Source organism: Moschus berezovskii, chromosome 11 (assembly GCF_049115385.1).
Source record: "Moschus berezovskii isolate FMDL1 chromosome 11, NW_MosBer_1.0, whole genome shotgun sequence".
In the NCBI taxonomy this organism is placed as follows: Eukaryota; Metazoa; Chordata; class Mammalia; order Artiodactyla; family Moschidae; genus Moschus; species Moschus berezovskii.
In genome coordinates, this window is record NC_142470.1 from 42,324,731 (window position 1) to 42,349,051 (window position 24,321).

The window sequence follows — 24,321 nt, forward strand, 5'->3', positions numbered from 1 at the left end:
ACACTGTCTGAAGACAAGTCACAACCTCCCTAACTCTTAATATCCTAATCCGTAAATGAGGATTAAAAAATACTTCTCTGCAGACACAGCAAGCATCAATTTCCAGGCATGCAGCAAGTACCCAATAGGTGGCACATACAATAGCTTTTAACTGACAATAGTAAAGTAACAACACTAATGAAACAATGTAGATTGACCTAGTCAATCCTAAACTATCTACATACAGGTGTACTCAGTTTATAGACCTTCTGGAAAGAACGGTTAACCTGAGCTGGCTTCATGTGCAGCTCAGTATGCCTTGGGCATCTCCCAGCTGGTGTGTGCTCAGGGAATGCAAACTGATCTTATTTTCACCTTCAAATAACATGATTTTACAGGTGGTTTGCTCCTCCCCACCCCATCAAGTTTCATTTGATACCTAATATTTATAAATCACTTTACAGTCTACAAAGCACTTTGACTTTTTTTGTACTTGGTTTTTCATCACATCAGTATGATGCCAGAATCTGTTTTTTTTTTTTTTTTTTTCCCCAGACCAACACAGTGAGGTATTTTTTTCTTCAAAACCTCTACACTACCAGTCCCACTGGGGGGAAAAAAAGTGGATAAATGAGAGCCTCGTGATCTTGTCTCTGAAGAGGTCAGCTAGCAGCTAGGTAGAAATTGATGAAATGATCACAGTATTCAAAGTCTGAAGTTCAGTCCACACCTATCAACAGGCTGCTTTCTCTTTAGGGAAGTACATTTACTTTTTCAAACCACCAGGGTCTCTTTAGTAAGTGATCTCTAGTGACCTGAAAGAGCTGGCTTGCTTCCCAAACTGAACAACTCAGTCCCTCCAGACCAGGGGAGTCCCAGTCCACATGGGGGATGCACCAACGTGTGTACACATGCTCTCTCTCCCTCATCTGTACATGCCCATACACACACATGTATACACACACACCTCACCAGTCCACAAGGCAGAGCCAACGGGCTCACTGAATACCACCATCCCACACAGATGGATCTTTCTGGTGGCTCAGACAGTAAAGAATCTGCCCGCAATGCAGGAGACCTGGGTTTGATCCCTGGGTTGGGAAGATTCCCCTGGAGAAGGAAATGGAAACCCACTCCAGTATTCTTGCCTGGAGAATCCCCATGGAAAGAGGAGTCTGGTGGGCTACAGTCCATGGGGTTGCAAAGAGTTGGACCCAACTGAGAAACTAAGCACACACACCACTAGACTTCTCACCTCTGTCTAAACAGTGTCGCTTAGTATCTTTAAAGGCACACAACTTCAGCAGATGTGATTCTTCATGCATCTCTCAGTCAGTGGTACCATCTAAGGAAGAGGCACCAGAGAGACCCATATGCAGAGTGATGAGGGCAAACTGCGCAGGTGCCCCGCGGAAAGGGACATGTGTTACCTGCATGGACGTGAAGCTGAGAAGCTGGGGGTCTCAGACTTTTTATCTAGGAGGATCTAAAGTCTGCCATGCTGAGACCCCTCTTTGAAGATCTTGGTGGATCCCACTGGCAAATGTGCTCAGTAACCAAAACAAACCAGATACGGTCTCTAACACACTCGGTCACCAGATCGCACCTCCAGTTTATTAGAGGCCGAGGGAAAGCCTGCACCTCTCAAAGCCTACCACGCAGCTGCAAATTCAGTTAATTCCAAGAAAATGTAAAATTCTTTATATGGATTTCCAAAAAAATCCCTGGAAATCATTAAGCAAAATTCATTTAACCATGACAGGTTGGAGCAGGATGTTTTGTTTTAAGACACTAAAACTGCCCTCTTCCCTTTCAAGCTTTCAGATGTTTTTAAACACCAGAAGCTCGCAGATTAAGACCGCAGCCTGAACACATGCTGTGGACCAGGGCCACATTAAGATGAGCTCAGGGAATGGTCCGGAGGCAGAACCTTTTCTAAGTCTACCCTCCGTTCTGTGGAAAGGTGATAAAGTTTGGGAGGTGACTGTCATGCTGGTTGGAGTCTTGGGCAGTCCCTGGTGGTGGCCCCCATGCACCTCCCCGGGGAGGTGGACTTTTTTTTAAAGGTTATCTTCCTCACACACATCTCCTCCTTTTTCTCATTTCCTTCCCTGTCCCCACACTCACAACCTGCCAGTGGCCAAGTCTGCAGGCTGCCAGGGTTCTCGTTGGGCCCCCTTTTAATGCTGCGATAAAATGTGCTTGTTACTCCCACTTAATAGAGGCCTGAGGGTAATTTTGGTGACTCAGGGCAGATGGTAAATTAGTGGTGAGACAATGGGATTCAGCAGCCCCTCTCAGGGCCTGTGGCTCACCCTAAGACACCACACTTCCTCTTCTCACAGGGCAGCCCCACTGTATTTGCCATTGTGGACTTTTCATCTAAAAATGCACCTTGACAACCAGCCAATTATCCCCTAGTTATGGTGCTCATACACTGGTGCTGGCCGGTATCCTGACACACAGAATAAGTGTGTCTAACTGAGCATCGAATAGAGTTCTAAAATCTTTACAACATAGTAACTCTGAGGAATTGCTTTAAATACATATACATATATATGCATTTACACACACACACATCTGACTGTGTGATAGCAGGAGTGGGGCGTTTGTGAAGGCAGAGATGGCATCTGTTAAACTGAGTTCTATATTTCCCAATTCTCACGTCCCACAAATAAAACCTACAAAAATGATAATTTTTCAAACACTGAATCCTCTATCTCTGTGTAATGAGGCGTGTAGAGAGGAGGAGAAGAATTTTTGTGCTTTTTTGCCTGTGGTGAAAATTCTCCAAGGAGTAATTTCATCTTTAAATGAAAAGTTTTGTATCAGGTGATTGAGCTCCAGGAATCACTGAAGCCTCGGGTTCAGATGTGAGGAGACACACAAGTGCAGGTTCTTGTAGACACAGCCCCATACACTCATCATGTACATGAGGAAAAAGGCAAAAGAATGTGGAAAGAACTAATTTTAGTGTTTTTAATTACATTGTCATAGAATCTAAAGCAGCTAGGCGGTCAAGTACCTCTTTTAAGTCTCCTAGCCCTTAAACATTTTGTCTGCTCTCCTGCAAATCTCCATGCCTTCTTCTCCCAATAGTCAAGGCAGAAGTGAGCCTAGAAAACAGGTTCAGCACAATGGGTCACTCCCAAATACTCCTCAAAATCTTACTTTCCCACAGTCTGATATCTTTCAGGTCACAACTCTTACACGCTTGGGTCATTACTAATCTGTAGAGTTGAATTAGTTCATCTAGGAAATGATACATGAATTGACAATGAAAAGGAAAATGACTACAAATATAAACCACCACCCAAAATATCCCAAATGTTTTCCTGATGATATCCACATGGCACTGATACATTTTGCACAAGTTTTCAACATTGAGAATCAATGCCAGCACTATCCCCCAGTGGTCTGAGAAGACAGTATAGATTTCTACCTGGGGTAGGGACATTCGGACCATTTACAAGGAAACAGAGTAATTACAACCAAAGGGAAACAGCTACCAAGAGGTGAAAACAGTTTTACTCAAATCTCAAAACTGGAAAGCAGATGAGTAACCTAGAAATGATTCAAGTGCACTGAATGTTCAAATTCTACTAAGCAGTTTGTTGTGGAGAACAAAGGAGAATATGAAGCCTCATTACACTAAGAATCTTAGTGTGTGTGTTTGTGTGTGTGCGTGTGTGTGAGTAGCTCTGTCATGTCTACTGTGACATGTTATCATCTGTAAATGATAACTTTGCAACTCCATGGGCTGTAGCCCGCCAGGCTCTTCTGTCCTTGAAATTCCCCAGGCAAGAATACTGGAGTGGGTGGGATCTTCCCAACCCAGGGATTGAACCTGGTCTGCCGTATTGCAGGCAAATTCTTTACCATCTGAGCCACTAGGGAAGCCCTTAGTAAAAGTATGTAGTAAAAGAAGAATCTTAGTAAAAGTATATAATCTATGTTGTGTAATTTTTCCTTTACCTGTGCTATGTATTATGGCTGGCATACTACTAATAAAAATAAACTCCTATTTTAATGCTTGACTCTATATGCTTCTACACCTGAAATTGTACCTGGGAACTATAATTCAGAGTTGTGTTTTTAAAAAACTCTCCAATCCAGCTGCCACCACTATTTCCAATATTTCCAAATATTTGTAACTATATAATTCAAATCTTACTCTTCATTTATCTGCTGGGATTTTTCTGCTGAAAGTTAGATGAGTTTCTATCATTGCTATTTAGGAGTGGCAGAAGAATCTGTAAATTATATGCCAGCATACCTGGTGTTATAAAGTCCCTTTCATAAGATCGCTTGCTTCCCAATGTTTTATTTTACATTTGTAACTCAGTATTCAGTCCACCTCATTCTACAAACAAATTAAGATAAAATAAACTCAAAAGTGTCTTATATATAACAACTTCAAACCACAAATTTTCTAGGCAACCACCCTAGCAAAAAGAACATCCAGATAAGGCCAAAAACATTGTATCCTGAGTACAAGTAGATACTGAGATCTTGTAAGCAACTGGACCTCAGCCAGGAAGCATGTGCACTCAGAAATGTGGGGAAACAGTACAAGATATGCACATAACTGCTATTTGAAGTTGAACTTGAAAACAAATCTGTAGTGATTCATTGTCTTATCTCAGCCACATATCTGAGTGGTCAGTCCTCTTTCCCATTATGATGAAATCAGAATAATAGCCACCCCTCCTAATAGGAATTAAAACAGTATTTCGCTTAAACTCTATGATTATATGATGGCCTATAAAATAAACAGCTACCCAATCTTCTCTTCTCAAATCAGATTCATGTTGTTGAAGGTTGGGCCAAATACGAGTAAGAAGATAAAATATTATGGAAGGCACTGTTTAGGGTTTACTGTTTTAAATGTGTTACATGCAATGCTATTTAGTTCTTACAGAAGCTCAATATAGTGGGTTCTTTATCGCCATGTTACAGATGATAAAACTGAGGCTCCTGGAGGTGAAATGACTTGCCCCCTCACAGACAGCCTGCACTGTGTATATACTCTATTGAGACACTGCCAACCTAAAAGACTGTGTAATTCAAAATTACCATCAACACCCTTCATCACTGGGGTGGCTTCCCAGGTGGTTCAGTGGTAAAGATTCTACCTGCCAATGCAAGAGACACGGGTTTGATGCCTGGGTCAGGAAGACTCCCTGGAGAAGGGAATGGCAACCCACTCCAGTATTCCTGCCTGGGAAACCCCATAAACAGATGAGCCTGGTGGGCTACAGTTTCATGCAGTTGCCAAGAGTCAGACTCGACTGAGCGACTGAGCATGCATGGACCCTTCATCACTCTCAAGTGTTTCTGAAATCTCTCTTCTACTTCTAATCTCTCAAACCAGAAAATGTTTTTCTCGCATCACAGTTGATGCGAGAAGGAAATAAGAGTTCAGCCAATATGCAGTCTTGTTTTATTCTACCACCGATTAGCATTATGCTTTGGATGGTGTTGGAGAAGACTCTTGAGAGTCCCTTATACTGCAAGGAGATCCAACCAGTCCATTCTAAAGGAGATCAATCCTGGATGTTCATTGGAGGGACTGATGCTAAAGCTGAAACTCCAATACTTTGGCCACCTCATGAGACGAGTTGACTCACTGGAAAAGACTCTGATGCTGGGAAAGGTTGGGGGCGGGAGGAGAAGGGGACGACGGAGAATGAGATGGCTGGATGGCATCACCGACTCTGTGGACATGAGTTTGAGTGTACTCCGGGAGTTGGTGATGGACAGGGAGGCCTGGCGTGCTGTGATTCATGGGGTCGTGGAGAGTCGGACACGACTGAGCGACTGAACTGAACTGAACTGAACTGAAAAGAATCATGGAAATTGACATTTGCCACTGATTTCCACTAACAATTAGCAACAGAGTATTTTCTAATTTTCCTATTTTTTTTTTAAGAAGCCCTGCCAGTTTTTATATTTTCAGTCAAATCTTATTTTCCAAGTATCATCATTCCTTAGGGATATTTGAATTTTCAAGCCCTCTCACAGTGTGAAATTTGGAGGTAGGGAGTAGATTATTCCCTTTTCTTCATTATTTATCTCAATAAAATCATTAGAGCGGCCTTTCTCAAAGCATCTTGAAATTTAATTTGCATTTCTGGTTCCTAGTTTGGCCAAGTTCTCTGTAGTTCAAGGCATTTAACAGACAGATCAACGAAAGCAACTGAGTTCCAGAAGCAGAAGACCGAGCTGTATCATCTGTTCACTTTTTAAGGAAATCCAGTTAATCAGAATACCATTTCCCCCCCGATACCCAGGGCTATTATTCTTGAGGCTATTCATATTATTTTAACGGTTTTAGAGTATTTGGAGTATTAGAAGTATACTACAATTAAAGAAAAGCCCCATAATTGATTTGTTAATGTTTTATTCTTCTCTTTTTTTTCTATTGGCATGTTCTTTACATGAACTCAATAAATATTAAACACTCAAACAACTCTCTCTCTTAGGTGGCAAGCAAACCTCTAGAATGTCGAAACAGTGGAGTGAAGAACAATGCACCTAATTGAAATGGCAGGGTAATTTGGAAAATAAAATTGAGTTGCTGCAAATCCCAAATTCCAGAATAAAAATGTTTATACTCGCTCAAATGCAGATTGTTACTGGCTTTGAATAATTATTAGAATAAAAAATACTTGAACACCAACAATATACTTGATATGCACAGAACAAACACAGTCTACATGTCTCTATTATTTTGTGCAAGGAAGTGCAGGGCACAATCAGCCTGACATTTTCCTTGGTGGTTTTGCTTTGAACACAGTTTATAAAGTGCCTGAATATGGTGAAACAATAGGCCAAGCCACCAAATGTACAACCAGTGTTTAAAATGTCATGGGCATGATTCTTCAGAAAATTCTAAACCCATTAAGTAAGGGACAGGAAGCAAGCTAATAGAAATGAAATGGTTAAATGATTCTGCTACTCAGTATCTTATTTTCCTCCCAAACATATTAATTTAGAACACAGATCAATTCAAATTGTAAAATTCTGGATTCTCTTTGGTAGAAGCTGGAGCCAAGAAAATGATGACAATTAAAATAAAAGTGGAAAATGCATTTATTTGCACCTGGAATTATGCAATGCTAACACATAATGACTCTAAAACATATGATATTTATCTGTACAATGAGGGTTAATCTTATCTATTCAGGGTTATGCCAATCTTGGCAGAGATGCCAGCCATATCTTAAAAAGATAAATTCCATATGCTCTGTAGAGTTATAGCATATTTCCCATAAATAATGTATACAATAGACTGTAAATAAATAATACATTTATCTGAACTGTTCAAGAGTGAAGGGCAGGGTGGTTACTTATGAGATGGAATCTCTTATGAATGAACAATTTCAAATAAAAGTAATGTCCAATGGTGAGTTATCACAAAGTTCTTACACTAAAATATTCTTAAGTGGGGAGCAGGGACGGGGTATTAAAATAATCCAAAATCAGGTGGGAACTTTCAAATAAAGGTTCCAACTAAATGCAAAATGCCCAATTTAATTTTATTGCTTAAGTTTCTATTTGATTGTTGCATCATAGTTAATAGCATTTTACCTATTTTCTGCAATTCTTAATTCTCTCTGTATACTACTGGTTTGTTTGGGTTTTTTGGGGGGAGGGTGTTTTTGCTTTTTGTTTTTGATCAATGAAATAACTAGATTTAAAATGTCAAGTATGAGTTTTTGTCCCATGAAACACACAGATTCTTTTCATTGTATGAATAATTTTAACTGCAGTGCATAGAAAGGAAGGTTAGTACGGAACAAAAATTTAAAAAGAACCCATGTGCAGTAGTTAGTCTGCGAGGGCTTTACATAGTAAAATTGCTAGTCTCCATCTCTGAAGTATCCCCCTTTTGAAGCCCTGGAGACATATAAACTATTTCGACTTCTTGTAAATAGTGGAAGTAGGCTTTTAGATCTTCAGACATTGTACACCATTTAGTATGAAATTAAGTTTTCAGATCACTAAGGAATAGTCTCTGAATTACAGAAAACACTATAGGTCACAGTTAATTATAGCTTGTCTATCAAATTAAGTTAACATTTGAGAACACATCCAAATAGTTACGGAGCCATTAAGAGGAGTGTTATTGTCAAAGAAATTCTTATTCATTCAACTTCTAATATTTTCAAAAGAAGAGAGATAAGCCTTTTTACAAGTTGGGATGGGATAAGGAAACTCTGGGTTTACATCAATTTGCTCTCTTCATTGTCCTTTTGGCGACTATGTCGGTTTCATTACAAACTTCATTTTCCAGAGTTTCATAATAGTCATAAACACACTTGACTTTAAAGAGTTTCTATGGGACATAATGTGAATGCAAATGCAGAATAAAATGCAAATCATGGAGGTCTGGGACCAAATATGGACTATCAGTTAAGAATCCAGTTACTGAAAACAAACATTAAGGCCTTAAGAGGAAGAACACAAAGAGGCTGATATGAATCTTTATATCAAGTATTCACAGCCCTGGGGAACGCAAACAAGAATAACAGTTTTCAGTTTTTTACCTAATTGTAAAGCACAGGGGTTTGGGAATGTTTGATGACTTTGGTTTCTATTCATTCCTGTTCTAAAGTGAGTAACATTTTTCATCTTCTCAGGAAAACAAACCCACGTGTGGGTAAGAACCCATAAAGTACTCAAACAGGGAAACGAGACCTAGCAAAATAGTTCAAGTTCAAATCTCAGACATAGGAGGCTTGCCAATCAGTGGGGAGAAAATGATAAGAAAAAGAAAGAGCTATAGTTCTGTCTTGCTAAATAACAATCAACAACCCAGACACTTACAACTAATGAATAATGAACATGTGATCATGTTGTGTTGTAAAGTGTAAGGAAAAATCTAGAGAAATGGGAATTCATCATAACAATTAATTCTAAGCCAGCATATGTTGTCAGGGAATAACTTCTAATATCACTCAAAATGCTAATTATTTACTATTTTCTAAATGAGGTGGAATCATGTATGTTTAAATCCATTGTGAAATTTAAGACTTGATATTGTGTCAAAATGAAGAAAAAAGAAGACTATAAATTGTTGCTTAAACTTGTTAAACTCATAAAAAGTTGTAGTCATTTTATAAGTATTACTTAGTAAACTTAGAAACAGCATTTCCTTTCTATGGAAAAATATCATTTAAGTTTTTTTTTTAAAGAAACATAACACTTCATTCAAAGTTCTTTACCTCATCTTTATAAATCCTTTTAATTATAAATGGAGTCATAAAGACTACTGATAGTAAAAATGTATTTTTGAAGATTGTAAATAATACAAAATTTATTTTCACAATTTATTTATCCTGCATTAGTTTATACTGTATACGGTGGTGCATCGAAAAGCCAGAACATGGTTATTGCACATCTTAAAGAGAGTTAATGACTTAGTGCTGGTTATAATTTGTATTTAACTGTATATACTCATGATACCAATAAACAACAGGTGTATAAGTCAATAAATGTAGAAATAAGCATTTTCTTCAATAAAGAATAAACTCTTTATGACATGTTTTATTCAGTTTTAGGACTTCTGAACCAAGAAGTCCAGAAATATAAAATCATTTAAAAATATTTGCACTCTTACATTTCCCTTTAACAAGAACATATTTCCTAGATTAAGAAATGCTATTTGGAAAAAGAGTGTTCAGAGAGAGTGTAGCAAAGTGTTGCCAATTGCTTTAATTCTACACACATGAATGCATTAAATTGATTGAAATTGGATTCTAGTGACAAATATTTAAATGAATGTATTCTCGCTTATTTCACATAGTATCTTTTATACCATTTATTAAAATGTCAGATTTAGAAGTGTGGGAAATTCAGCAGTTTCCTGATAAAGGTATAGCTCTACTTTCTGGAGAAGCTGTTTAAGACTTCAATAAGCTTTCCCAAATTCCCATAATCCTGAAACCATGGCATATTAAATTAAGGATACAGTGAAGGAGGCTTTTTATCTTTTCCACTACATACACACACATACTCATCTGCTTGAATTTTTCAGAACTGATCTCATACATGTTAGGTTTATTCACAAATGTGAAAGATAGTAAAATATCCAAAGCTACTGGATCCCCAAAGTCAAATTCTGGGATAATTTTTTAAATTCAAATTGGGAACCTGTATTTTATGTTTAGACCCTAACCTTTTAACAGGTACCATATCCTGAGGTTTCCTGCCTAGTAAGGACACCAAGCCCTACGTGACTTAAAGCAGTATTGTTTTACTAAGGATTTTGAGAACTTTTAGGTCTAATATCTGTACAACTGTCAGAAATACTATGTCACATGTATTCTATTTTTATTTCTTTATTTGTAAAAGAAGACTTTCCCATAATTTTGATGTCATTTAAAAATATTAAATTAATTCTTTGCACTCAGGAGAAATGGCAAAAATGTCTGTTTCGACTGTAATATAAACTCAAGTGCTACTTTGATACAAATACGACAGATATCATAATCCACAAAAGGCCATGGAAAATGCTACAAACATTTAAGACTGTGTAACAAAAATGACTGAGAATGGTATCAATTTACTATCCTTCAACTATTTCCATGACAGTGGAGTCAAATAATGTTGAATTATAGACCTTCTTACAGGAAGTCTTATTTCGTGTTCGTTTTTTGATCATTCCCCTGCTAGTCCCTATAGGAATTTGGCTATACGCCAACTTTTCTTTAAAAGTTTCTGTATAGATACTCAGGTTGTGTTTGATGATTAAATGATCATTTATTAAAACTTAAGCATTTCATGTTGGTTTGACATATTTACGTTTCATGAGAAAATATTGCTATTGCAATGGCAAGCACAGCATTACCAATGTGAAAATACTTCACTTGAATTCATTTGACAGCATTTTCATTTATATGTGTTTTAATACAACTTGTTACGCATTCTTCAGTTTTCTCCAACTCCACCTGCGAGGGAAGGTAAGCTAGTTTTATAACATAGGCCCCTTGGTAACACTGTAGTCTATCTGCTTGGCCTTAAAAAAAACCTATATTTCTACTATGGGACCACAAATAGTCTTTGTTTTTAAGGGTACGGAGTTTTACTGCATAATTTTCCGTCCGTCACCCAGCAACAGCTGTGTTTTAAATCTTTCGGACTATAACAAACATTTTAACATACGAGTGTTTGAAAACATAATGATTTAAAATTTGTTTATTTTCAAAGTTGGGCCATTATAGTATGATACTTCAGTTACTTTTTTGAAAGCAAGGCCCTTATTTTAAGGCCTTTTCTCCTTCCTTCTTTCTTCTACTAGTTAAACTTCTCCATGTTTTCTATTAAAAGTTAGGACTGATAGCAATAGTCCCCACAACCACTCTATATATTCCCAAATCATGAGCCATGGAGTCACTCTGGTGGGAGAGGAACTGCTATTTGAGTGACCTATTGCCACAGAGCCAGTTAAATTACTGAACAATAGTTACTGTTATGGGGCTTTACTTTGTGCAAAGCAGCATTAGTATCATTGCTTTCTATTAACCATAGAGCTTGCACTGGGGACTTCTACTGAGAAAGGGAGAGAGAAACTAGGAAAGGGGAATAACTTTCACAGCATTAACATTAGGCTTTGAGACATTTAAAAATGTAATCGATCTCAACTTATCTGCACTGACTCTGTATCACTTTTTTTTTTCTCTCAAATGTTTTTGGCTGCCCCTAATAAGAATCAATACATCCCTACTCTGACAGTCACACATAAATACACCCAAGGAGCCAATCAGAAAACAATAAAAACACACCTGGTAAACAACTATCTTTGAAATCAAAGGATACTAAGCAACAAAGGGCCTAGAATGAACATCCCAATTAGCCACTGTAGTGACAAGCAGTCAACACCTTATTATTTAATCATTAAAGAGAATCTTGCCATAATTTCCCTCTGACATATTTCAAGAGGAATTAAGAGTATCCCACATGACTCACAACAACAATCAAAAGTAAAGTCAGATGATTCTAAGACTCCATGGCCTTCAAGGCTTGTGGACTCAGAGGTTCCAGGATTAAGACATTATTAAGTGAGACCCTAAAAGTACTTACAATTTAAATAAGTTGTGTCCATGTGTTAAGCATTTACAAACAAACTAATTGACATCTTCCTATCCCTCCATGTTTGTGTCCAGTTTTTCTTAATGAATGAAAACAAAATTGCTAGCATTCCTAGTATTAGTAAATATCCCTTGGCCTTCTCTTTTTTTTTTCCCTAAAGCAGTGGATCCAATACACGAAGAACATTAAGCCTCCCCATCCCTTAGCAACACCTCCTCAAAAAAGAAAGCTTAAATCTCCTTTGGAGGTGTCCCCATCCCACTTTGCAGGGGAGGGGTGTTTTCCGTCAAGTTCAAGTTCAGTTTTAAGACGGTCATCTCAAACGATGCTTTAGAAACAACGTTCTGGACTCTTCAAATAAAACACTGCCACCTGGGTTCCCCGGCCCCACTGGGAAACCAAAGCGCACTGGCCTAGGGCTGCCCCTGATCCCAGAGGCCCGGAAGCCTGCCGCTCTCCGGCCTGGGCCCAGCAGGCCCGGCGGCAGTCCCCCTCTCCCCGGGGAGCTCAGCAGCGCTTGGCATTTAACCTGCCTGGCGAGCGTGGCTTTCTGGTTCCATCTCCGGGAGCCACATTACTTCTCCCCAGATGTCAGAGACAAATCTAGATTAACATGCAACAGGGCGCCCTGTGCAGCCCTCCAGCCCTCGAAGAGGAGCTGTTAAATGCAGATTCAGCCGAGGACCCCCCGGAGTGCTGCTGTTGAATAAAAATTGTAATCCAAAGGGACCTTTTCTTTGCCTCCCCCTGCTTGTGGGAGAACCCGGGTTGGCGCCTAGGCACAGACTCAACTAGTTCCGCTCGCTGCGAGGGGCCCTGGCCACCTCGGTTGGTGGCCTTCGGGGGCCCTAGGGGACTCTTGCTTCTCTCTCCTCTCCCTCTGGCGACAGTCCTTGGAGTGGAAAATGCTTAGATTCAAGGAGTGGCGAGAAACAAACAACCATAGGAAGGAAGGCTTATTCGACAGCTCCTTCCTGGAGGGCGGCCTAAAGTCCAGCGTCTGGCAGCCAGATTCTTCCCCGCCTAACCCCTCTTGGCGACCCCAATTCCACCCTGGGTCCCCCAAACTCGCGCTCCGCCTCCCCGCGTCCTCCGTCCTTCTCCATCGCCAATCAGGCTCAACCCTGGCCTCCACGCCTCGCACGGTGGCCCCCCGCTGCGCCCGCTCCGGGGGTCTCAGCCTGGCCCTCGCACCCTGCCGAGGCCGGAAAGGCCGGGTGCCCCTCGCTGCCCCAGGCCCCGGGCGTAGGGAGCGACTGTGCCGAGCGGGGAGCGAGGCCGTCAGGAGAGGGCGCCCTGGAGACCTGCGCCCGAGGTAGGTGACTCTCGGATCTGGGACGTCGGGGTCTGGGAGTGAGAGTCGGGGTAGTGCGTTGAAGGTGGGGTGAGAGCGGGATTATGGCTTCTGGGGGCATCTTAATCTGATGAGAAAAACAAAACAAAGCACCAAACTAAGGACGCCTCAAGGCCAAGTAGATTTCCTCCGATCGAGCCCTCCGGGAAACCGGCTGGTATCCAAGTCGTGGATTTCAAGTCCCCGCACGGGTGGCAGCCTTCGCGCCCTCCAAGGAGAAAAGTAAAATAAAATAAACCCTACTGCCCACAGGCCCTAGAGACAGAGGGGCTAATGAGCAAACGACGCCCCGCGCTTGCACCACACCTGAAGCATCCAAGCCCGCAGCACACCCGCCACTGGGGCTCAAACTGGCTGGGCCGCATTCGCAGACAGGTGGCGAGGCAGTCCTTTCCGGGCCCGGCCCCTGGGGACCGGCGAGCCGGCTCCAGTTAGGAGTACTGGCGCCCACGAGGCGGCCCTGGTGCCTCTTCCCTCCGTCCCCACCTCCCAGGACAGGGGACTCCACCCCGCGACTCAGGCACAGTCCCGCGTGCGCCCCGCGCTCTCCGCGCCCCTCTCCAAAGGGAGCCCAGGCACACTCGCCCCTGGCTTCTGGGAAACGGACAATTCCAAAGCACAAACTTGGGGGTTGCTGCCCTGCGCCCAACTGAGACCTCGGTGAGCCCGAGAGGGTCAGGCGAGCGCGCCCACGCACACAGGCCCACCGAGCCACGAGCTTAGCCAGAGCTGCGAAGCCCCCACTTGTAAGCGGCCGGGAGGGAGGTACGCTGCTCATTTTATAGTTGGGGGAGGAGAATGAAGTACCAGGTTTTACTCCTGCCCACTGCCCACCAGTCCGCATGTCTCATATAAGGGTAACTGAGTAACAAGTTTACCTAACAAGTAGAGGGAGAACTCAATTTTGTTTTACCCATTTTGTACCCCCTAAAACACCCCTAACTCTGGTCCTTTATCTTTGATTTTAATAAAATAATGATTCGTCGAGGAAAATGGGGTATAAATCTTCATTTTGGAGGCAATTAAAGTGTTGATTTCATTCATGCCCCTAAGCGATTCTTGTAATTTGCTCAAATAGCTTTATGTACCCAGCACTCCGGAGCTTTTAGAATCCCATTTTCTAGTTAGGCTTGTTGGATTACAATTTTTATTCAACAGCAGCTACCCGAGGGTTCCTCAGCGGAATCTGCGCTTAACAGCTCCGGGGAGAGGGCTGGCAGCCTGAACCAGGCGGGAGGTCGAGCGGCCGGCGGGGTGGGGCCCGGGGGCCGCTTGCTGTTTCCCACCTCGGCGGGGCCGCGCCAGGATCGCGCGGGCTGCCTGTTCCCGGCACTCGTCTACACTGCCGAAAGTTTGTAACTCGCCAATTAGAAAAGACCCGGCGCGTTGACGCTTTTAAAGCTCAGCTTTGCCTACCCTCCACTTCTTTTGGGAAAAAGGAGGAATTACACCTCTGCCCAGGGGGTCACCCAGAGAAATCCAGGTTGGGGGTTGAAGGGAGTGATATGAGAGAAGCAAACTTGAAGATGACACCAAGACGAGGAGTCGGGCATTTCGGCAAGGGCTCTGCAAGACAGTCGCTGGCCAACCGTGATCATGGCAGAGCTTGCAAAGAAAACTCAGTATGACTGGCTGTCCTTTGGCTTAACAAAGGCAGGCTGCTCTCTCTCACAAGACAGGACTCACGTGCCAAGTCAGAAAGAGAAACAACTCAGGGCCTTCACTTATAGGTGGACAGGCGCAGGAGGCCCGCCACCCAGATCTCCAGACGCCCTGCCATAATTCGCAACCGAAAGCTGTCCTGAACCCTGTTTCATCGCATCCACCCCTCAGGTTTTCACTTTCAGTGCTTTTCTCAACTCCTTTGGGCCGACACAGAGACAGGAGTGAGGGAGAGAGGGGATCGAACAAACACTGGTGTTGGGGTGAGAGAAATCTGCCCCCACCCCCAGCAACTCCAAATAAAAGTCGTCCCCACTTAGCAACGCAGCGGAAGAAGGGCCTGGAGGGAGGCCTAGAGAGGAGGGGGAGAAGCCAGCGGAGGCCGGCAGCGAGAGCAGGGCGGCGCGAAGCCCCCCACCCGCCACACCGCCACACCGAGGGAGTCTCGAGCAGCCCCTGACGCTGACGCTTCCGAAAGCTGCCAACCCAGAGGGCCCAGAGCACGTACCGGCTGGAGGATGAGTAGAAAGGAGGAGGAGAAACGTCCATATTTATCTGTTTTTCTAACCTCGGCCTGGTCTTATTTTTTCTATTAAGTACAATAAAATGGGCGAGCTTGCAGCGAGCACTGCACAAAGCAATGTTCAGTGAGGTCTAGAAGCGTTCGGCCGAGGAAAACTGACAAGACAGGCTAATGAACCGTACAGACAGGGAGAAAATAGCAAGCATTTGCTAGATTTCAAACCCTCCCTGTCTCTCTCAGACCACCTATCTTGGGTTTATTCCTAATAAAATAAGAAATAAGCAGTCCTTACACTTTTCTTTTCTTTGAGAGAGAAGGGGGAAAAAATGCTCCAGAACAAAGCCCTACCACCAGAGGCGGTCACTGGCAGTTAACACTCCCATTATTGTAGAGGGTAAATAAAATAAAGACAAAAATTAAAAGCGACAAGAAACAGGTCAAGTTTGCAGGCAAAGCTTTTACAAGCTCATCTCTCCAGGTCGAATCCCAGAGCCAGCCTTAATGAAGCAATAATAGCCACATTATTCAAAAATTTTCATTTCGATGGAAATGTATCTAAAAGGGACTTAATCATATGCAAATAATAAAAGGAGGTGGTAGTGATCCAGCAAGCAATATGCATACAGATTTTTTTTTCCTAGGGATGTTGAAATTGAAAAGCGCATACCTGGTCAGTTAGATTTGCTGATCTTGTTATATCTTCACTGTCTGATTTTGATCCTCCTTCTCTATCGTCTATCACCAAATCGATAGGCATTTTCCCTTTCAAACAGCTAATATACCGGTGGCAGAAATTGTCACATAATTCGTGTACCTACATTATGACAGAAATAAAAAAATGGAAATATAATCAGGAGTTCATAAATGACATTGACAAGTGCAATCCACCCCCCTTGTGAGATCCAAACTTCTAAATAGGGGAAACACAGGGCAATTGTCCTCCAGAGACCCCCAGACGCATCCAGAATTAGGAATAACTTTCTTTTCTTGCAAAATAGAGATATCCCAGAAAATTGACAGTGACAAGATGCTTCACAGGCTACAACATATTCAACACCCGTGTTAAATTCATCTGCTCCTGGGGCCGTGGCCATTAAAGAGGTGACCTACGTGGATGACATTTAAGGTAAACTATTTAATTTTGTCCAGTTATTTTTATCATAAATCCTTTTCCAACATGTCTAAGAAAAAAATTAAATATACACATATATGTACGTATATAAAGGACCAGTACTGTGTTGGTATAGGATATATGCCTGACAACCCAAGTCCCTTTAACATTGGTTAATTAGGGTTTCTATCTGTAAGAAGCATATATTAGGAAGCTTCTTTTAAAAAGACTCATGATATGGTGTGTGTGGGGGGGAACCCTTACAGCCACAAAAAGGTATCAAACTGATTCATTTTTTAAGGGAAAAGAATGCTTCAAAATATTTAGGGATATAGGTGGAGCGGTGTCTTACAGGACACAGGCATCACTGACATGCAAAAATTCACAAGAAACCCCAGTGTGCTTGCAATTTAATGTTACTTTGAATTACAATGCATTAAGTTTTTATTGCTGAGATTTATAGAACAGCTAGCAAAATCACGTTATCCCACACCTTTTCTTGAGTGTGAAGGTGGGATGTGTGCAGGATTCCCAGATTCAAGAAACTGACACAACTATCAACTCTGCTTTGTCTCCGCAGAACCTTTAAAGGGCCTCCCCCACCGCCTCCTCCAGACTCCTTGCCCACTCCTCCTCCCATTCCGCCTCTCCCCCTGTATCTGACCTGCTGCTGCTCTCAGACTGTCTTCCAGAAACTCACTAAAACTAAACAAAACTTTCCCCCCCTCAGAGGTAGCAAAGAAGACTAGGAGGAAGAAGAGAAGGTACGACCCGTGAAGCAAATTCAGGATAGCTTTCTAAACATCCAAGGGGATGCTGAGCCCTGCAACTACTTACACAAAGCCAGCAAGGTATTAAGAATGAATACAAGGCTAGGGCGTTTGTGATCCCAGTTTTAGTGTCTGAAATTGTAATTAAACTGCAAAGAGAAATGGACGCAAAGATTGGCCTTGACACTAATTACCAGAAAGAAAGACGTTTATGCAAATGTCTCCGAAGCCTGAACTTCAGCCATTCTGAACCCTCCCCTTCTGTGTGTTTGGGCGTGAGGGGGAAGCAAAAGGAGAAAAAAAAAGCTAGAGAAATTACCTTCTCTAATTCCAACAGATGAAACCTTAATACTTGTATGGCTTGAATCATCTGCAAAGAAACAAAAAGAATGAGCGCCCCATTCGTAGTTTGCAGAAAATTGGCTGTCACAGCTCTAACATCCCCAGCCCTCCCCTCCCCCAGTAAATAGAGTTATTTTGATTTATGGCAATAACACTAAAACTTAACAGCAGCAACTGGGTACCATCTAGAGGTTTATATTTCTTAAGGAGGAAAAAAACAGCTAAAACAACAACCAAGCATCTAAGTGGGGGTCATAAACACTCTTCTTGCCCATAGCTCCCCTCTTTCTCAGACCCACTGCCCCTGCACCATCCCCAAAGGGCCGCACCCCTCCACTAGGTATTTCCTTGGAAGGCGTGCACAGAAAATATTCCCAATAGTCTCCAAACTGTGGCTTTTCACACTGCAAACTTTCTGCCGCCTTCTGCACACCTTTCCGATAAACTGGTGGTTTTGGGGGTCTGGCCTGGTTGCTTGCCCTCGTGAGGCGACTCTGAGGGCTGGGAAGTCCGCAAAGTTTAAGCACACACGCTGACAGGCCCGGAGATAAATCCCCGGGCTGATTAGAGCCGCGCTGCCCGGCTGTCATAAAAAACAAAAGCTCGCGTTTCCCCGCGCCGGTTCACCCGGCCCCTCTCGAGGTGAATTTATTTCCCCGGGACCCCGGCCCGGCCCACTTGCCGGCGGATGGAAACCCTTGCAGCCCACTTGCAAGCTACGGGAGGACGGGTCTAGAAACCTCAGGGCTCTCAAAGCAAGGCTTGGGGAGAAGGCGGGGGTGGGGGAGGGAAGATGTTGGGGAGAGGAGTAAGGGGTCCGCTCTTACCAAGTTATCCAGTTCTGGATTAGAAGAAAAGAGAGGTTTTTCTGCGCGAATCTAAATACAAGTGAGAAGGAGAGGGGAGAGGGAGGGGAAAGGGTGGGGGGAAAGAAAGAAACATTTGAAATCTGGTCACCTTCCTAGTTTCTTGCCTCATTACACTTTCGGGGGCAGGATGTAACCTCCGGGACAGACTCGGTGACACCGAGTTCGTCCCATGCAGAAACCCTTCAATGTGAGTCAAATAATCCGAAAACAAACCCAGAGCACAGGGTTACTTCTCCCAGCAGTGTGCTGGTAGGAGATCTCTGCCCAGCTTGCCAACTCCAAGGAAGGTCCTGCGAGGGGGGTGTGGGGTCGCATTTTACAGAGAGAGCTTTCTGCGTCGGGTTAGGGAGCGGGAGTGGGTCAGAAGTGGGGTGATTTTCAGGCGTCCGCAAACAGACACTGATTTAGGAGGAAAAGCTCAGGGAAGATGTAACAGGCCTAGTTTAGGGCAGACTGTTCAGCTGGTTACTTTTGCAAATGTGCTGGGGTGGGGGGCGGGTGGAGGGAGGTTCTTTCTTTCTTTTCTTTTTTTTTCTTTTTCCTTTTTACTTTTGAAACATCGATTTTGCTGACCTGTTTGGCGAACACGGCTATATCTTCATTGAATGACTCTGACGAGCAGACGTCCCCGCCCGCCACCCCCGGCTCGCGGGGGGTACAAGTAGCTAATTCACATTTCTCAAAAATCAGTGCTAAGAGAGGGAAGAGGGGGTGTCTGCAAGAAAATACAACAGTCACAAACAACACAATGGTTAGTTCCGCGGCAGTGAAACAAGGAGCCCAAGAAAAACAGCCTGAGGAGCTCAAGACGGGGACCTCCCTCTCCCTGATTTAGACATCTACTCGTTCCCTTTCCGCCACCCCTACCCCCCAGGTGACTGCTCACCTCCCCTTCCTCCTTGGGCCCCCCAAAGTCGGAGGCCCTAAGCCATGGACCGTATCTGAGGACCGGTTCAGCCTATTTGGCCTGAGAAATTAGTAACATTTGCTAAGAATAAAACCCAAGCGGTTCCAGCAGCCATTTTGAATTAAGTTTCCCACCCCGACCAGCCCTCGGCCCTCCGATGCACACCCAGGACCTGGAAGAGGAGAAAGGCGCCAGGCGCAGGAGGTGGGGAATCTCATTCAAGTGGGTTCCTCCGAGGCCGCCCCGGGAAGCTCAAACTCTGGGGATCTTGGAGGCAGGCGCTCAGCTAACTTGGGGCAAGAACCTCTATGGCTGTGGGACCGACCGACTTCCAGAGGGCTGGACCACGGATTCTGACCCCACGGCCCTCAGGGCCGGAGGGCTCCTCCTCGGCTCCCTGCACGCTTCCCTCCCTTCGGCTGACGGTCCCCACCAACCCCCCCACCACGCCCCCCAAGAAAGTTCCTTCAAATGTGCCTGCGGTCAGGCCTTTCATTTTGTCCCTGCTTAATGGCAAAGCAGCTAGTATTGCGAGGGGCCTAGATGTTGCTTATCTCAGCCCATTAAAAACAAAACAAAACAAAAAAAGCCTCTTCTAATGCCCAAAGAGGTGTCTCGAGTCTTTTATTAGGTCTCACAGCCCGGCTGGGAATTTAACAGTTTGGGGTCCTTTTCAAAGCTTCCCCAAATGTTCTGTCCGGGAGCCTAAACCATTTGCAGTTAACGCTGCGGAGAGGACGCTGGGATTTAAACAAGCCCATTGCACAAGGGACCAGAAGATAAAGCAGAAAGGGTTTTCAGTCGGGGAGGGTCAGTGTTACCTGATTTTTTTGTTTTTCAAAAGAAGAAATAAATAAAAATAAAAGTGGCTGCAAAGCAAAAAGCGGTCCCCCCAATACATCAGCACACAGTAGGCACAAGTGACTTTCAGAGGGTTTTGGTCTAACCCCAGGGCCCGGGAGAACACGGTGTGAACCGTAGCGGAACACTACACCGGCCGAGAGCAACCCGCATCTACTTCTAAACCCTCCAAGTTTCACCCTTAAACACAAAGTCCTAAAACGGCCAGAAGTTTCTTAAGATCTGTAACAATTCAGAGTGAGCTCCTCTCCTCGACCACAGTGGTCAAACTCCATAAATGCAAAGCCTGTTCCCCCTTGCCTGACCTGCAACTGTCCTCCCTTGATTTTATTGTGCGGTGGCAAGGCCAGCATACGGTGGCTGAGTAAACTTAGCAAGTCAGAACAATCAGTGGCTTAAAAGATTTTCCTTTAAACTAAAAGTTTCGTTCCAACACAAAGGCGCCTACGTTTAGAAATCCCCAACACTCTCCCTGAGAAGTCGAGCAAATGAGGACTCCAACCGGCTGCATTAGGGAGCCCGAGTCTGCGGGGGGTGGTGGGAGGACGAAGGACCTTTGGCAACTTCCGCACGGCGACCCCTCCGCGGGCATGGCCTCGGCGGAGCTGGACGCTGGACCCGCGCGGAGCCCGAGCGGAGACCGGGGCGGGGGGCGTCTGGGCTGGCCGCCTCCCCCAAATCTCCATGCAAAGAGAATGAAAAGTCACCGAATAATGTACCTCCAAACCCAGAGTTCTGACTCTCCTTCTATCGAGGGCAAAGGGAAATGGGGAAAGCAAGCCTCGCCTGGAAACTGCTGAACCTGCTGCCCGTCGTACCTACCCATAAATGGCATCTTTATCTCTCTTTAAAGCGTCATTGACCGAGGAACCCATGCTGGGAGCCATGGCGTTGGTGTGGGCTGTGTGTGGATACTGATGCGAGTGCAGAGGAGGCCCGTGGTTCAGGTGGTGGACGGGCTGCATGGACCTGGCCGCATGCGGGTCCCCATACATCGTGGAGGGAATGCCTACTCCATCCATGCCCCCGTAATGGGGCAGATCGTCGTACTGCATGACAAACAGGAGAGAAACAAGGTTCAGAAGGCCAGGCAGGCACATAGGGGAGACGGCAGGGCACGGAGCTTATACAACGTCAGTCCAGCTGGATCCTTCAACCCCGAATTCGGGGGCCTTGCCTCTCTGTAGCTGAGATTTCTCATTAAAAAAAAAAAATTTTTTTTTAAGTAAAAATTCTAGGATTCTCGGTGAGACTCGGCTAGATGGAATGGTCTTGCCCTAACTTGTGTCCCTATCAACTAGTCAGAAATTCAGGATCCTTTGGCAAGGAAGGAAGGAAGAAAGAAGGAAGAAAGGGAGGCATTCTCCCGGAGGGCGTAAGGTAAATCGTGCATGTCTCTAGAGGAGGAAATTAAAAATCACAATAATAAAACGTGCCAGGACAGTGCAACAAACCTGCCTAGTTTCACAGCCCCTTCCCATCAGGGGGAATTAAAAAAAAAGTTACGATGAGAACAGCTAAGCCAAGCACGTGAATTCAGACAGGCTTCTCATTTTATTTCCCTGCCAGCGTGGGGTTAGGCAGTCCTGCAAGACACTGCATTTCCTTTGCTCTCCAAGACAAACTCTGCAAAATCATACAAAACTAACTGCCCCCTTTATAAGTGAAACTCAGAGAAGGGTAACTTCTCTTGGACATTAGGGCTGAATTTAGAATTAGCCAATATTCCCCCCAAGTTAAAAGAAAATCTATAGTTGGAGCAGTTATTCTATTTTTTCTACTGCTATGAACTTTCCCCCTAAACTCGAAGGCAATGAGGTAAATGTTAGTCATCAGGTTTAAAGCAAATTTAAAAGTAAATGCACATTCAAACCACCACCCCCCATCTTTCTTCTCCAGAAAAACTACTTTCATATTGTCATTATTTTTGTGTGTAAAATTTAGCTATTGAGATTTTTCTCATTGCTTCATTTCAGGCAAGTTCTTTTCCCAAGATTTGGAGGCACCGAGAGTGAAATGATTTTCAAAGAGGAATTGCCACTTTCATCTCCTTAAAGCCAGAGGTGTGAAAAGAGTTTGGAAGAACGCTGACATTTGCCTGAACCAAAGGAGTAAAGAAAAAATGTGTCAGCCTAGTAACTTTCTTTTGCAAACAGCGCTTTGAGGGCCAGGGCACAATTTATGCAAGGAAGGCTTTTTGTAGATCCCCTTTCTTTAAAGAAACTACCTCTGTTGGGTTGTCATTGTCTCACTTTACTCTCACTACATTTCCATTCAAATAGAAATATTGGGGAAATTAGTATTGCATATTTAAAGTGAATAGTTGTGTGCTTAGTATCCAATTAGTGTAGGACTTTGCTAAGAAAAACTTACAAAATATTACCTTGTATAAAAGTCATGTACATTAAAATTACTTCTAAAAGATGAATGCTTTCCGACCCCCCCAAAACTGTTGTACTATGAGAAGTTATTTGCTTAAAAATGCTAAACCCTTCTAGTGATATTAAAGATGAACATAATCAATAACGTATCAGAAGTTTCTCACTGCTTTAGTTTAAAAATAGCTTTAAACTTCTGCTCCTTGAATGTTCAGGCTATATAACATCAAGTATCCAGCGCTTTTTGCTTTTTAAACGGATGATTGTCCGAGCTTGTATTTTTATTTATATAGCTGCTGGTTAGGAACCTATAGGAAACTTGATTACTTGAATTAACAATTACATGTAACATGCATAAGTCTACAAATGCATTGAATAAATCCTCTTGCTTTAGGCCACGGCTTTAGGAGCCTCATTCAAAAAAAGACAGAGAAAAAAGGAAACTTTTTAGCAGTGTCTTTCAGCCACGTTTCAATTTAATCTCACATTTGAGTTCCACAATTGTTTTTAATACGTACCCTTTGCGCCATCGGCCTCCCTGGCTCCCTTCCTACTTCAACTTCTAATATATCCTCTTTAAGGCCAGTGTGAAAAGAAACAAACACGTAAACTCCCCCGGAAAAAAAAAAAAAAAAGCACGACGAAAAATCCCTTAACGTCTCCAGCAACGTGAGCTACTGGTCCCAGATCTTCGGTCTACGGGACCTGAAGCAAAGCGCCCGAGTCACTGAGCATAAAAGCGCTCCGTTTCCAAGACAGCAGCAGGGGCAAGAAAAAAAAAAAAAGCAGATCTTCTCTCCCCAAAAAATCAGTTAAAAAAAAAAAAAAAAAAAAAGAGCGCCCCTCAGACCCAACTACCAAATCTCATGGCTTTCTGCCACTCCGGCTGTCAATCACAGGCGAGGTTGTCAACGTGGTGAATGAATGATCATCCGCTCTGTCTTCTTCTGGTCAGAACACCTCAAATGTTAATATTCAAATGCACAAAGCCCTAGCGTTCGCTTCCCTTGAATCAGTCCTAATTCCTAATCAGTTTCTCTCTTCTCTCGCTCGCTCGCTCTTTCTCTTTCTCTCTCTCTCTCTCCGTCTTTGCAACTGCTGCACTGGAGGGAGATTAGAGGAGGAGGTTTAAAAAAAATGTCTGTCTGAGTTTGTCTTAAAGGAGCCACGATCGATGCTGCCCGCTTGCAGTCCCCGTGCGTGTGTAAAGTGTGTGTTGCACAGGCGGAGAGGTGGATTCCTACCAGAATGCTAGAACCCGGAAGTAGTGGTGGCCATAACAGGTCGCGTCTTACACAATGCATTGGGCTGCAGCAAGTAGACTCCTCGGCAGGGGTGGGTGCGCGAAGCGAGCTCTGGCCGCACTGGAGAGGCAGAGAGGCGCTCCATTAAATCGCACGCCCAGGCACAAACACCCACACACCCAGGGCACACGCGCACAGGCGCGGGCAGAAGCCCCCGGCCGCCGG

At 43.8% G+C, this 24,321-nt stretch overlaps 1 protein-coding gene and 1 long non-coding RNA gene across 6 annotated transcripts in view; one reads left to right on the forward strand and one right to left on the reverse strand.

Moving 5' to 3' along the window:
- The window catches only part of MEIS1 (Meis homeobox 1), a 148,438-nt gene extending 124,216 nt beyond the window's left edge, over positions 1–24,222 (reverse strand). Inside the window, exons 1-6 of one of the 5 annotated variants that reach the window (XM_055400801.2) lie at positions 23,371–24,194; positions 21,297–21,523; positions 19,280–19,421; positions 18,665–18,715; positions 17,815–17,865; positions 16,282–16,428 (exon numbers count right to left, since the gene is read on the reverse strand). In XM_055400801.2, coding sequence (XP_055256776.1) covers positions 16,282–16,428; positions 17,815–17,865; positions 18,665–18,715; positions 19,280–19,421; positions 21,297–21,523; positions 23,371–23,382 — 630 coding nt within the window. In that variant the 5' untranslated portion in view covers positions 23,383–24,194. Of the gene's footprint in view, positions 1–16,281; positions 16,429–17,814; positions 17,866–18,664; positions 18,716–19,279; positions 19,422–19,785; positions 21,159–21,296; positions 21,524–23,370 lie in introns of those variants that run through there. The other 4 variants (XM_055400804.2, XM_055400803.2, XM_088841293.1 and 1 more) reach the window with 4 other exon arrangements.
- Positions 13,252–22,660, forward strand: LOC129539829 (uncharacterized). The gene is made up of 3 exons (XR_008682527.2): positions 13,252–13,390; positions 16,613–16,740; positions 22,451–22,660. It is a non-coding gene; the product is annotated as an uncharacterized LOC129539829 (long non-coding RNA).
- Positions 24,223–24,321: the final 99 nt, after the last annotated feature.